Consider the following 14,372-nt stretch of genomic DNA (forward strand, 5'->3'; position numbering starts at 1 on the left):
GAGAGACTGGGCAAAAAAGAAGAGCGGAAAGAATGAGTGAAACTAACTGAAAAAGACTGAGAAAAGAAGATCAGGGGAGACAGAGAGGCCATTCATCTCAGTTTGGAGTGTCTGGTTTCTCTCTCTCTCTCTCTCTCTCTCTCTGTGTGTGTGTGTGTGTGTGTGTGTGTGTGTGTGTGTGTGTTCCGACAGCAGCACTTAACTATGGGATTGTGTACTAATGTTTTCCACAGACAGACTGAGGTCATTCTAGCACCCTTTCCTCTTTCATTCTTTCTTTTTTTCACTTTAAATAGACATGCTTTCTCTCTTTTACACAGAGACTTACACATGCAGGGACACAACCTATAATGCGAAATTAAAGTTGCCAGCATTCTTGCCTCAAGCAAAACACAGACACCACACAGGCAACCAGTCCATGAGGGAAAAGTTTAGGTGTATAATCAGAAGTTATGGTTGTAGGAGAAGTCATTTAACAGCTGTCTCCATTTTAGCTTCTTCAGAGCTTTTTAGCCTCCATTAGAAAACAGTGCTTTAAGATGCATTAAGTGCTTTAGAATGCCATTAAAAAAAAAACCAGAAAAATTTTCATTCTGAGTTATAAAGAAAGCAAATGTGAACTTCTAAGTCTCTTTTAAGCCTTTTTATTAGCCTATTTCTTTGAATAACCCAAATACTCAAGTTTGATCGAAACCCAAATTAAGCAAACAGCATGCAAAAAGTACAATGTACGGTAATCCCAAAGTAAACAATCCAAATACACACACATTAATTCCAGTCTATGTCTAAATGTAGAAGTCTAAGCATTGCTCTACAGTTTGAGGTTGAAAATAGAAAGCACACCCTACTACTGTTACCACTATCTCTGGGTAAATGTTACCTATATGCTTATTCTTGGTTTTGTACACTGCCAGTCAAGGGGTTTTGAACATGTAGAGTTTATTTCTTATGCTTTAATACAGTTTAAATCCTTATTTAATGACATATTCATGGTCCATATTGGCATGTTACAATTCACCCAATTCACGATTTGATTTTTGCGCGATATTTTTGAAAAGCAATTAATCAAGAAAATTTTCAGATTCTTTATCAACTTAAATATTCCTTTTGTTAAATTAAAAGAAACCTCTTGTTTAATTTTCTTAATAACTAACAATAATTATTTACCCACATTTGTAAAGGTTGGAGTACAATATAATAGCCTATTAACTAAAATATTCTTTTTTTAATTAAAAATGAAAAGCGTTAATAACAAAGAGGCCTTTTCTTAAAATTTTATGAACATTTACTACCTCCATTTGCTTCTCATTTCTTTTGCGTTCGGCAGTCTGTAAAAAGAGAGCTCCGATTTCTTGTTAAATCTATTTGTACAGTCAATTGTACAGCAGCTCTTTCCCATTATAGATTTGATTTTTCTGTGTTTTCGTGGCATTAAAACAGTGTTACTCCCACTCAGGGTGAAGTCATGTGTATTCCTGCTGTTCTACATTACTGTATGCTGTCTACTGTCTAAACAATGCAATTACAGCTAAGAAAAACTAGCATTATGCAGCTTGATAATAATCAAGATTCTTTTTTTTAATTCCATCAATTCTAATCATCATATATTTGTATCGTGATTTACTGTTACGTGCCTATTGTCCATTCTCAGATTGTAATGGGGCTCTAAGTAAATTATCTCTTTATTAAAGGCAGGTGTACTTTAGTGCAACTATTACTGTTAGACTGTAAATTACTGTAACTGTACTGTGTTTAGAGATGGTATCAGGTAGTGTTACTATCAACTAAAAGACACATATGACACAACACTCTTGTTGTGTATGTTGTGTGCCTCAAGTGCCTAATTAAAAGCTACAATTTTTCCAATGAGATAAAACATCACAAACATTTTTCTCAATTCTCATTTTTCTACAGTATTTAACATAAACTCATTTCTTCAACCTTAACCAAAAAACAGAAACCTGTAACCAAAAACAAAGATTTTACATCACCCCTTGTGCATAAATTGAGAAGTTTTGTTGTCAATTAATGGCACATAATAATTAACTCCTTTTGATTTATGTGCACAGCATAACATCACAATCCTGTTGGTAAAATTTAAAGCCCCTTAGGACGTCTCTCATTCCTCTGCCCTGACTGTCACACTTGTGTTATTCACTTAATTAAACTGTGACAACTATCTGTGTTCGGGCAATGAGGACCAGGGAGGCAGGCTTACAATGCAGGTGCATTTTATTTTTAACGCTTGCATTTTTAAGTGATTTTAATGCACGCACACTCTCACACACACAAAATCAGTGTAACAGTCCACTTATGGACGCTGATTGCCACACGGTGCCATCTACATACACACACACACACACACGGGGGGGGGGGACACAGCTGTCTCTCTGGTTACTGGTCATCTGAAAGGCACACAGAGACACATTAATAGACAGCCAGTAATTAGACACAGGTGTAACTCATCATGTTACCTGCTGGTTCAACCTGACTCCTCACCGTTCACAGCTGACACTCAACCACACCCTCACTGCCACATAAGCCTCTGGCTCTGTGAATTTATTTGCATGCCCAATATTCCTATAGTCTGAACAGTGTGTCTAGAGCTAGCAAACACAATGAACACTCTTTAAACTCATATATTGGTTCTGGTTATAGATATATAGTATATCGCTCCAATAGGACACAGCAGATTTTATTACTGCATTTTTACAAACAAGCAGAACATCACCATTGAACTAACTCTAACTCAGTAACTTTACCTCAGTACCTAGCTAACTTGCTCTCAGTAACTTTGTTGTTAATGAACTGAAAATGCACTATCACCTTGTTCATTCTTATTCTCTGCACAATTCTCCCAATCTCCCTTCTTCAAAACTACAATCACATCTTCAATGTATTAAGGACATTGAGTAAATGGTATTGACCTTGACCATGTTTTCCATATAATACGCTTTTCTGGAATATACTTAACATCCCTAAAAGAGAACAGACAGCCACGAGATCCAGACAAACAAAACTCCACCTCTCTCTCCAGAACTAGCTACTAACAAATCACACTCAGCTACCATTGTAGTTTACCACTGTCACATAAGACATTTAAAAAATGATTGAGAAGCTGGTAAGAAGGTAGAAAACAACATCCACACAATGACTCAAGCGAGAGAGAGAGAGAGAGAGAACCTCAGACTGATCGTATGTGTCTGATTCAGTGCTGCAATGCACAACATAATAACAGAACAAGACTTAGTACACACACACACACACACACACACACACACACACACACACATTTCTCCAAAGTGACAAAAATCCTATTTTGAAGATAAGACAAAAATGCAAGAGTGTTCTGTTACAAGAACAAGCTGCGCGATTTTAGGAAAGTAAACTGAGAGACTGAAGGAGGAGAGGAATGAGGGATAATGAGAAAGCCAGCCTCTCCACATGGACCTGGAACTCCTTCACCCTCCCACTCTCTCTCTCTCTCTCTCTCTCTCTCTGTCTCTCTCTCTCTCTCTCTCTCTCTCTCTCTCTCTCTCTCTCTGTCTTTCCCTCATTCTCTTCTTGTTTTCTCTCCCAGATTTTTTTAACTGTAAGCACTACAGTAAATAAAGGATTGTACAACTTCTCGTCAAATTTGTATGCGCATGTGTGTGTGTGTGTCTGCAGGATGACTGCAAAACTAAACTGGCTTAAAATTTCCCAGAGGTCTTAGCGCCATCTGTTTGGCCAAAATGTGTGCGTGTGTTTCCAGAGGAAAATCCTCAGACTGCAGTCATGTCTGGTTTTCTCTTCAAAGAATCAGACTGCTTCATTCTGCCCTCTTTTCTTTTGGACTCTTTTTTCAGTGTGTCTGTTTTAAGTTGTTTTGCCTTGACAAGTCCCTTCATCCTTTATTTCTTCATTTCTATTGCTCCTTTGTACAAACACACATCATCTTTCACTAATTCTCATACACATTCTCTCACTTCCTGACACTTTCCCTCTCCATCTCACTCTCTCCATCTCTCTCTTCTGTGTGTGTGTGTGTGTGTCATAGAAATATCACAAAAATAAATCATCTTATGAGAAGTGTGTGCTTGTCTCATCCCCCTCTTTCTCATTTACTACTGTGGAAACTGTCTCTGAGTTTCCCTCAGCCAAGAACACTTTATCTATGTTCTTGTCACAACATTGTTTCTATTTACTATATTGCTTTAAACAGAATTGTTTTATTAACAAATATTAAATACATGTAATATCCAATCATGTTCAATTTCTGCTTCAAAATTTAGAGGGGGAAAAGCATTTTTGGACATATGATATTTTTCAACACATTACCTTGGCGTGTGAAGATATATTGTGTGACGATAAATAGTGATACAAATTTATGATGATTTCATTTTTAACTAGAAGGGCACTCGCTAGAGTGCATAACTCCGCCAAGCCACATATTATCAACATCACAGTTAAATCACTTGAACCTAGGATAATACTAAAGCTGTATACCAAATTTCATCAAAATGTGTTCACTACTTTTGGAGTTATGTTGGGAACAGACAAAAAAATCCTGGCTCAAAATACATATCCGGATTTACATCAAAATCTAATCAAGTGTTCCATGACCCATGGCCCACCTTTCCTCAAAATTTCATTAAAATCCATTCACGACTTTTTGAGTGACGTTGGGAACAGGCAACAAACAAACAAACAGAGGTGAAAACACAACCACCTCCAACAAAGTTGGTGTAGGTAATAAAAGGAATATTATAGTTAATAGGCTATTATATTTTATGCCAACCTTTAAAATGTTGGGTAAATAATTACTGTTGGTTATTAAGAAAATGAAACCAAAGACTTTTTTAATTTAACAAAAGGAATATGTGAATATATATTGATAATAGGAAAATAAATGTTGAATTTTTTTTATAATAACATTTAATTTAATTCATTTAATTTGTTTTTTCAAAAATATCATGGAGAAATCAAACCGTGAACCCAATAATATGAATCATATCGGATCGTGAATTGTTAAATGGCTAGCATAACCCCTAACGCCAACATGAGCAAGGCTCAATGAGTTTACAAAACTGGAAAAACTGATGCCAATTATAATTTTACTAAATGTCCACAAAACACATTATTTTACACAGAGATGGAGAAAAAAATAAACATTTTGTACAACAATATAAAGCATCCAGCTGGCTGAGTCGGTATCAGAAAAGTGTATCATTATTCCTGCTTATAACCAGTATATTATTTTCCATTTGTCCAAGCCAAGCATTGAAAGTGAGGCACATATGTGAGAAGCAAACAACTAAAAGTTATGAGCGTATGGACTAAGGACAGAAGAAAGTTTGTGCCTTGCAATTAATCATATAAATTTTGCCCAAGAATTCTGTTGGACAGAATCATTTACTAACCCCATTTCCAGAAAAGTTGGGATGTTTTCCAAAATGCAATAAAAACAGAAATCTGTGATTCGTTAATTCACAGGAACCTTTCTTTAACTGACAAAAGTTGGGATAGAGGCATTATTGCCATTTTATTGCATCACCTTTCATTTTAGTACCGTATTTTCCGGACTATACGTCGCTCTGGAGTTTAAGTTGCATCAGCCAAAAAATGCATTATGAAGACGAAAAAAACATATACGTCGCACCGGACTACAAGTCGCACTTTTTTGAAGGGTTATTCTATCCATAGAATCTGTGATTCTGTCTGATAAGCGGTGCGTGGTTACTGTGCGACTGCATTGTTTATTTAATAAACGAACAGCTGAGCAGTGATAACGCGCCCTTTGCCCTGTAAGTAGCCTAGTCTGATTATTTTAAATATCTACTACTATCTTTAATACTATCACTATCGTTATTACTAATAGCCTATATTATTATTATAACTATATTAGTAGGCCTGGCATTGTCCTGCTGAAATAAGTATGAACTTCCCAGGAAGATATGTTGCCTTGATGAATATGTCCCTCTAAAATCCCAGTATATGCCTCTGCATCGATGGTATCTTCACACACACATTGATCTCACCTATGCCGTGGACACTGATGCACCCCATACCATCACAGATGCTGGCTTTTGCACCTTTCTCTGATTTAAAAAAAAAAAACAACCAAAAAAAAACTGGATGGTCATGTTCACCTTTGACACAGAGAACTCAATGTCCAGTTTTCCCGAAAACTGGACTGAGTAACTTTTTTTGTGTGTTGCAGGCATCAAATTTTAACTTCATTTATATTTACAAAATACAATTAAATTGGTCAGTAAAACTATTGAAAATCTTTTCTTTATATGTTTGTCGGTTAAATAAAGGTTCATGTGAATTAACACATCACAGACTTATGTTTTCATTGCATTTTGAAAAATATCCCAACTTTTCTGGAAATGAGGTTAATAGATACAGGTTACAGGAGACACTTCAGCGCACACTTAGCTCCACAAATTGCTGTTATTAAAAACAAAACAAAACAGGGAGAGTCTATAAAAACTGTAATCTGGATACTGTAGAGTGGGACAGGCAAAATGAATAAACTGAAAAAAAAAAACAGGAAAATGATAGAGACATAATTAATGATGTGCTGCTATGACACAATGCACAGGAGTGTTACTACCCTGAAGATGATTCCATCCATCCATTATCTGTAACCACTTATCTTGTGCAGGGTCACAGGCAAGCTGGAGCCTATCCCAGCTGACTATGGGCGAGAGGCGGGGTACACCCTAGACAAGTCACCAGGTCATCGCAGGGCTGACACATAGAGACAAACAACTATTCACACTCACACCTACGGTCAATTTAGAGCCACCGGTTAGCCTAAACTGCATGTCTTAGGACTGTGGAGGAAACTGGAACACCTAGAGCAAATCCATGGAGACACGGGGAGAACATGCAAACACACAGAAAGGCCCCCGTCGGCCACTGGGCTCGAATCCAGAACCTTCTTGCTGTGAGGCGACAGTGCTAACCACTACACCATTGTGCCGCCCCCCTGAAGATGAATATTACTAAATTGTAACATTAATATTATAGTAATATATTGGGGGCGTCGTGGCTCAGGTGGTTAAGGCGCCATACCATGAATGCGGGCGACCCGGGTTCGATTCCGGCCCGAGGTCATTTCCCGATCCCTTCCCGTCTCTCTCTCCCGCTCATTTCCTGTCTCTACACTGTCCTATCCAATAAAGGTGCAAAAAGCCCAAAAAAATATCTTTAAAAAAAAAAAAATATTATAGTAATATAATATATTGTATTCCTCTTGTACCACAGCATTTTTTCAATGATATAAGTTTCAGTTTATTACAAAATGACACGTTGTACATTTAACCATATATTTAATGTCTATGAGACAAGTAAGTTCCTGGATTCACACAAGTTATAGCAGCTATAAATGATCATTCCATCTTCAGCTTCTGTTTTTCAATTTCAATTTTATTTGAATAGTGATTTTAACAATGGACATTGTCACAAAGCAGCTTTATAGAAATATATAAATTCTGGATATAAATTTGAAACATATGAATTTATGAATGTATCCCTAATGAGCAAGCCTGAGGTGATGGTGGCAAGGAAAAACTCCCGTTTTGTCTTTCTTGAAGTTATTAATACAAATAGTTTACAACCCCGATTCCAAAAAAGTTGGGACAAAGTACAAATTGTAAATAAAAACAGAATGCAATAATTTACAAATCTCAAAAACTGATATTGTATTCACAATAGAACATAGACAACATATCAGATGTCGAAAGTGAGACATTTTGAAATTTCATGCCAAATATTGGCTCATTTGAAATTTCATGACAGCAACACATCTCAAAAAAGTTGGGACGGGGCAATAAGAGGCTGAAAAAGTTAAAGGTACAAAAAAGGAACAGCTGGAGGACCAATTTGCAACTCATTAGGTCAATTGGCAATAGGTCATTAACATGACTGGGTATAAAAAGAGCATCTTGGAGTGGCAGTGGCTCTCAGAAGTAAAGATGGGAAGAGGCTCACCAATCCCCCTAATTCTGCGCCGACAAATAGTGGAGCAATATCAGAAAGGAGTTCGACAGTGTAAAATTGCAAAGAGTTTGAACATATCATCATCTACAGTGCATATCATCATCAAAAGATTCAGAGAATCTGGAAGAATCTCTGTGCGTAAGGGTCAAGGTCGGAAAACCATACTGGGTGCCCCTGATCTTTGGGCCCTTAGACGGCACTGCATCACATACAGGCATGCTTCTGTATTGGAAATCACAAAATGAGCTCAGGAATATTTCCAGAGAACATTATCTGTGAACACAATTCACCGTGCCATCCGCCGTTGCCAGCTAAAACTCTGTAGTTCAAAGAAGAAGCCGTATCTAAACATGATCCAGAAGCGCAGACGTCTTCTCTGGGCCAAGGCTCATTTAAAATGGACTGTGGCAAAGTGGAAAACTGTTCTGTGGTCAGACGAATCAAAATTTGAAGTTCTTTATGGAAATCAGGGACGCCGTGTCATTCGGACTAAAGAGGAGAAGGACGACCCAAGTTGTTATCAGCGCTCAGTTCAGAAGCCTGCATCTCTGATGGTATGGGGTTGCATTAGTGCGTGTGGCATGGGCAGCTTACACATCTGGAAAGACACCATCAATGCTGAAAGGTATATCCAGGTTCTAGAGCAACATATGCTCCCATCCAGATGACATCTCTTTCAGGGAAGACCTTGCATTTTCCAACATGACAATGCCAAACCACATACTGCATCAATTACAGCATCATGGCTGCGTAGAAGAAGGGTCCGGGTACTAAACTGGCCAGCCTGCAGTCCAGATCTTTCACCCATAGAAAACATTTGGCGCATCATAAAACGGAAGATAGTGTACAACAAAAAAGACCTAAGACAGTTGAGCAACTAGAATCCTACATTAGACAAGAATGGGTTAACATTCCTATCCCTAAACTTGAGCAACTTGTCTCCTCAGTCCCCAGACGTTTACAGACTGTTGTAAAGAGAAACGGGGATGTCTCACAGTGGTAAACATGGCCTTGTCCCAACTTTTTTGAGATGTGTTGTTGTCATGAAATTTAAAATCACCTAATTTTTCTCTTTAAATGATACATTTTCTCAGTTTAAACATTTGATATGCCATCTATGTTCTATTCTGAATAAAATATGGAATTTTGAAACTTCCACATCATTGCATTCCGTTTTTATTTACAATTTGTACTTTGTCCCAACTTTTTTGGAATCAGGGTTGTACATTACAGCTACTGTCAGAGCCATGCTGAAAATTAATCAACACTTTATGACCAATCAGATTCAAGAATTTAACAGTACTGTGGTATAAATAACTATAATGCCCTCCATGATTCTTGGAACCTCTTGGAAAGATTAGTAAAAAGGGTTAGAAAAAATTCAGCCTTTAATTGAAATAAATTTATCCAGAGAAAAACAAATGCCTCATCAAGAAACAATTGTTTTCAACAAAAACACGTGCCACTATTATTGGCACCCCTGCATTTAATACTTTGTACAACCTCCCTTTGTCAATTTTGTAAAACTGCACTGAGTCTTCTCCTATAACATATTAGATTAGATTAGATTAGATTAGATTAGATTAGATTAGATAAAGCTTTATTGATCCCTTTGGGAGGGTTCCCTCAGGGAAATTAAGATTCCAGCAGCATCATTACAGATAAACAGAGAAAAGAAATAGAGAAAAACTTCTAGATAAATTAAAATAAATTAAATATTTACATATACAAATATAAGGTCTTGGATCTTCCAGTTGATCTTCCAATGATGACTCACGTTTAGTTTCCTGGCAGAGGCAGCCAGATTTTGATTCAAAATGTCCTGGTGTTTCATGGAGTCCATGATGCCATGTACCCTAACAAGGGTTCCAGGGCCTTTGGAGGAAAAATAGTCCCAAAACATCACAAAACATCCACCATATTTTACAGTTAGGATAGAGTTCTTTTCATTATAGCCATTCTTCTTTTTAACGCCAAACCCACCTTGAGGGTTTATTGCCAAAAACCTCCATTTTTGTTACATCACACCGTTGTTACAATACAGTTCCAGTCAAAGTTGTAGTAGCAACAGTGATCCTTGGGAATTTTTTTCCCCTCTCTTACCGTCCTCCTCACTGTACGTGGAGGCAAAATAAACTTGGGTCCTCTTCCAGGCAAGTTTGTAACAGTTCCAGTTGGTGTCCACTGTTTTATGATTGCCTTAACAGTAGAAATGAATGTTTTCCGGTGAGTAGCTATTTTTTATAACCATTCCCTGACTTATGAAGGTCAACACACTTCTCCCTCATTTAGTTTGTGATCTCTTCTCTCTCCCATCTTGATGGATGACTAAGGGAATTTGGCTTCTGTGTCACCTTATATTTGTACCCCAGTTAATCAGGAAATCATAGATTACAGCTTGAAAGTACTACGCACTCCAGTCAACTCAAAAATGTACAATTTAAAGGTCCTAGGCAACGGTCGGAGGTGAAATGTAGAATATCAACTTTATTGTCTAGAAGAACGACCCAAAAAGTGAAATCAATCTTCTTAGTGTCTAATTTGCACCCTAAAATTGAATAAAACAGTTAAAATATACTGTTTGCCCAATTTCCGAAGGTTTGTTTACATCTCACTTATGCACAATTTCACTGCCAGGGGACAGTCGTCATGACGTCATTTACGGCAAACAGACTGGGAGCGGTTCTGTGTTTACCTGTGAACCGAGCAGACGTGTACGGACTTTGGTCGTGAGAGGTTGTGTAAAATGTCTGAAAGCGATAGCGATTTTGAAGTAGGAATTCTCCAAATTGAATATCGAGAGGTGAAACCATATATGTATGAACCTATGGCCGTTGCGAAGCAATCGGTGAATGTGGCTCACTGGTTTGACCGTGCGGCCTCGGAATCAGACAGCGACTCGACTCAGCAACTCTGATCGCGGTGACCCCGGACCTCAACAAGACTCGCATCCAAAGGATTTATCCTGGTAGTTATAATAAATTCCTACTTTCGCTGTAATACTAAATAAGAGCCCTTTTGAATAATAATTAAACCGCCCTCCCTAGTGGATGTAGCGATTACTTGACAGTGCGTCGGTAGGCCACATTAGCCTGCCATCCGCGGCATTATACATTATACAGAGTAGTAATTTATAGCCTACTCTGAGTGAGGAAATATCCCTTTGTCTCATTTCCACAATGATTGTACAGGATCCCTCAGGATTCTTGACTTGTCAATTGCAAGCAAAAGTAAAAATGTTTACCTCCAATCTTCTCCTTTTTGCTTGAGCATTGCTGGTCCGTTTCTTCTTTGACTGCTTGATTTTGTTTCATGCACACAATCCACTCTCTCTGCCTCGTCTCCTCTTCCAGAAAAAAACAACCCTCTGGCTTCACACGCACAATCCACTCTCTCTGCCTCGTCTCCTCTTCCGGAAAAAAACAACCCTCTGGTTTCACGCGCACAATCCACTCTCTCCGCCTCGTCTCCTCTTCCGGAAAAAAAACAACCCTCTGGCTTCACACATACAATACACTCTCTCCGCCTCGTCTCCTCTTTCGGAAAAAGCCAACCCACTCGCTCCGCCTCTTCTCCTTTTTCGGAAAAAGCCAACCCTCTCGCTCTGCCTCTTCTCCTTTTTCAGAAAAAGCCAACTCACTCGCTCTGCCTGTTCTCCTTTTTCTGAAAAAGTCAACCCTCTTGCTCTGCCTCTTCTCCTTTTTTGGAAAAAGTCAACCCACTCGCTCCGCCTCTTCTCCTTTTTCAGAAAAAGCCAATCCTCTCATTCCACCTCTTCTCCTTTTCCAGAAAAAGCCAATCCACTCTCTCTGCCTCTTCTCCTCTCTCGGAAAAAGGTAAAAACTTCTTCCTGAACCGGTCCCGTTGTTACAGTTCAATGCACAACAATAAGGCTTTTTTTGGGGGGGGAATTCCTGAATGCACGTCTGCAATCCAGCCGACTGGCAATAAAAATACATGGAAGTGGACTCAACTCAAGTGGTTTGTTTGTCTTAAATGACGTCACGTGCCGAGTGGTCACGAAAATAGCCGAACAGAAATTCGCCATGATCCGTGCTAACTTATTTTAACCCATTGATGCCTGAAACGCCTGCAAAAAAACGTCTGCAAATGCCTAAGCCAGTTTTTAGAAAAGGTCCCCATCTGCCTGAGGGTTTTCTGAAATAAAAATAATTAATTGAAAATGCCTATGAAAAATTCAATATCTCAGCCTCTGAAGCACATAAAGACATTAAATAAGTTGCATTTAAAAGATAAAATTCTCTGCTTTTATTGGATCATGCTCATTCAGCATTAACACTAACACATTTTTATAAAAAAAAAACAAATCTGGCATGCGTCTTGAAAATAATGACAAATCAACAATGCTGCGTTATGCAGCAACCAGCATTTGGGGCAATGTTGCATTATGCAACAACTGGCGCTAGGGGCAATGTTGCGCGACGCAGCATCCGGCATCAATGGGTTAATTATTACTTATTAACAATACTTCTTGGGACCAGAAGAAAATTACAGAGGGTTTTTTAACATATAAAGTTTCAAATGTGCATAAAATTAAAATTGTTGCCTATGACCTTTAAATGGGAAACTTGCTTCAGTTACATTGTGTTCACTATCATTTCCAGGGATGACAATAATTGTGGCACATGTGCTTTTGTTGAAAATAATTATTTCTTGATGAGGGATTTGTTTTTCTCTGAATAAATTTATTTCAATTAAGGGTTGAGTTTTTCTCATTTTTTTCAGTGTGAGATGAAGTGACTTCACCAAAAGGTGGATTTTTTCTGACTCTTTTTACTAATCCTTACAAGGGGTGCCAATAATTGTGGAGGGCACTGTCTGTAGACAGAGGAAAAAAAGCACAGTAATACACAGTATAACACTGATGAGACAGAAGTATAAAGGTCTAAATACCCAGCTGGTAATGAGATACAGGTGAGCTAAATGCATAGTCAGGGCTTGTAGTGAGTGAACCAGCGAGGTAGAGCACCAGACAAAACCCAGCTAGACAGAGGAATGAAATGGCATAGGACAAGAATAATTTCTCGATTGTAGCATTTCTTGTTGGAAATGATTAATGATTCAACATTTACATTTTATCTCATTGTGCCTCCGTGCCCGCAGCTTCCGTTTTTCCAGAAGACTTCTCCATTGTGGCGACTATGCGGCCAAAGAAGGGCAGCCAGGCATTTCTGCTCTCCATCTATAATGAGCAGGGCATGCAGCAGCTGGGCATCGAGGTGGGCCGCTCACCTGTCTTCCTCTATGAGGACCACCTGGGCAAGCCAGGCCCTGAGGACTACCCTCTCTTCAGAGGAATAAACCTGGCCGACGGAAAGTATGACACACACACACACACACACACACACACACACACACACACACACACCAAAGACTTATGCAGGCTGTATTTTGACGCACGTATTTTGACAGTTACACATGCAAATCTACAGGCATACAGACTTCCACAGGCACATTTGTGGCATCCTAGTAAAATACTTGTTCAATTTTCATCAAATTCAAATTATTAAAACAATTGCTGAGTCTCAATTCGCATATTTCCGTTCGTACACATTCATGTAGTACTGTACATTGTGCACATGATATACTTACTTGCGTACTGTGTGAATTTCGACAGGGTAGTGTTGTCTCAAATCGAGCAGGCAAGTTGTGCACTTTATGGAAATGATGATCGCAACATTTGACTGTGATTGTCAAATAACTGCTGGCTTCTTTTGCTCATCTCTTAAAAATTAATGCATTTTTAATTTTCCTTGTTAATGTGCATTGATATTTCACACGACGTGGAAATTATGTCGTTATCAGCGTCAGCAATATGCCCTCCTCCAACTGGCTGAAAATAGGTTGGTGGTCCGACCGCTTCCGTTACATAGCCAAGGGAGCGGCCATTGAGGATGAGAAGTGTGCAGTGTTAAACACACAATATTTTGACAGTTTTGAGTACACTACCTGGGTACTGGCGGCACAGTGGTGTAGTGGTTAGCACTGTCGCCTCACAGCAAGAAGGTTCTGGGCTCGAGCTCAGCGGCGGACAGGGGCCTTTCTGTGTGGAGCTCGCATGTTCTCCCTGTGTCTGCGTGGGTTTCCTCCGGGTGCTCCGGTTTCCCCCACAGTCCAAAGACGTGCAGGTTAGGCTAATTGGTGGCTCTAAATTGACCACAGGTGTGATTGTGAGTGTGAATGGTTGTTTGTCTCTATCTGTCAGCCCTGCGATGATCTGGCGACTTCTCCAGGGTGTACCCTGCCTCTTGCCCGTAGTCAGCTCGGATAGGCTCTAGCTTGCCCGCAACCCTGAATAGCATAAGTGGTAACAGATAATGGATGGATGGATATCTGGGTACTCATAGAGCACTGCATGT

General features: G+C 39.0%; 1 protein-coding gene across 2 annotated transcripts in view; it reads left to right on the top strand.

The window, feature by feature from the left end:
* The window catches only part of col5a1 (procollagen, type V, alpha 1), a 278,601-nt gene that overhangs the window by 108,735 nt on the left and 155,494 nt on the right, over nt 1–14,372 (top strand). For both annotated transcript variants that reach the window (XM_060935757.1, XM_060935758.1), the window contains exon 3: nt 13,117–13,330. In XM_060935757.1, coding sequence (XP_060791740.1) covers nt 13,117–13,330 — 214 coding nt within the window. The remainder of the gene's footprint in view (nt 1–13,116; nt 13,331–14,372) is intronic.

The sequence above is a fragment of the Neoarius graeffei genome, chromosome 12, assembly GCF_027579695.1.
Source record: "Neoarius graeffei isolate fNeoGra1 chromosome 12, fNeoGra1.pri, whole genome shotgun sequence".
Taxonomy (NCBI): Eukaryota; Metazoa; Chordata; class Actinopteri; order Siluriformes; family Ariidae; genus Neoarius; species Neoarius graeffei.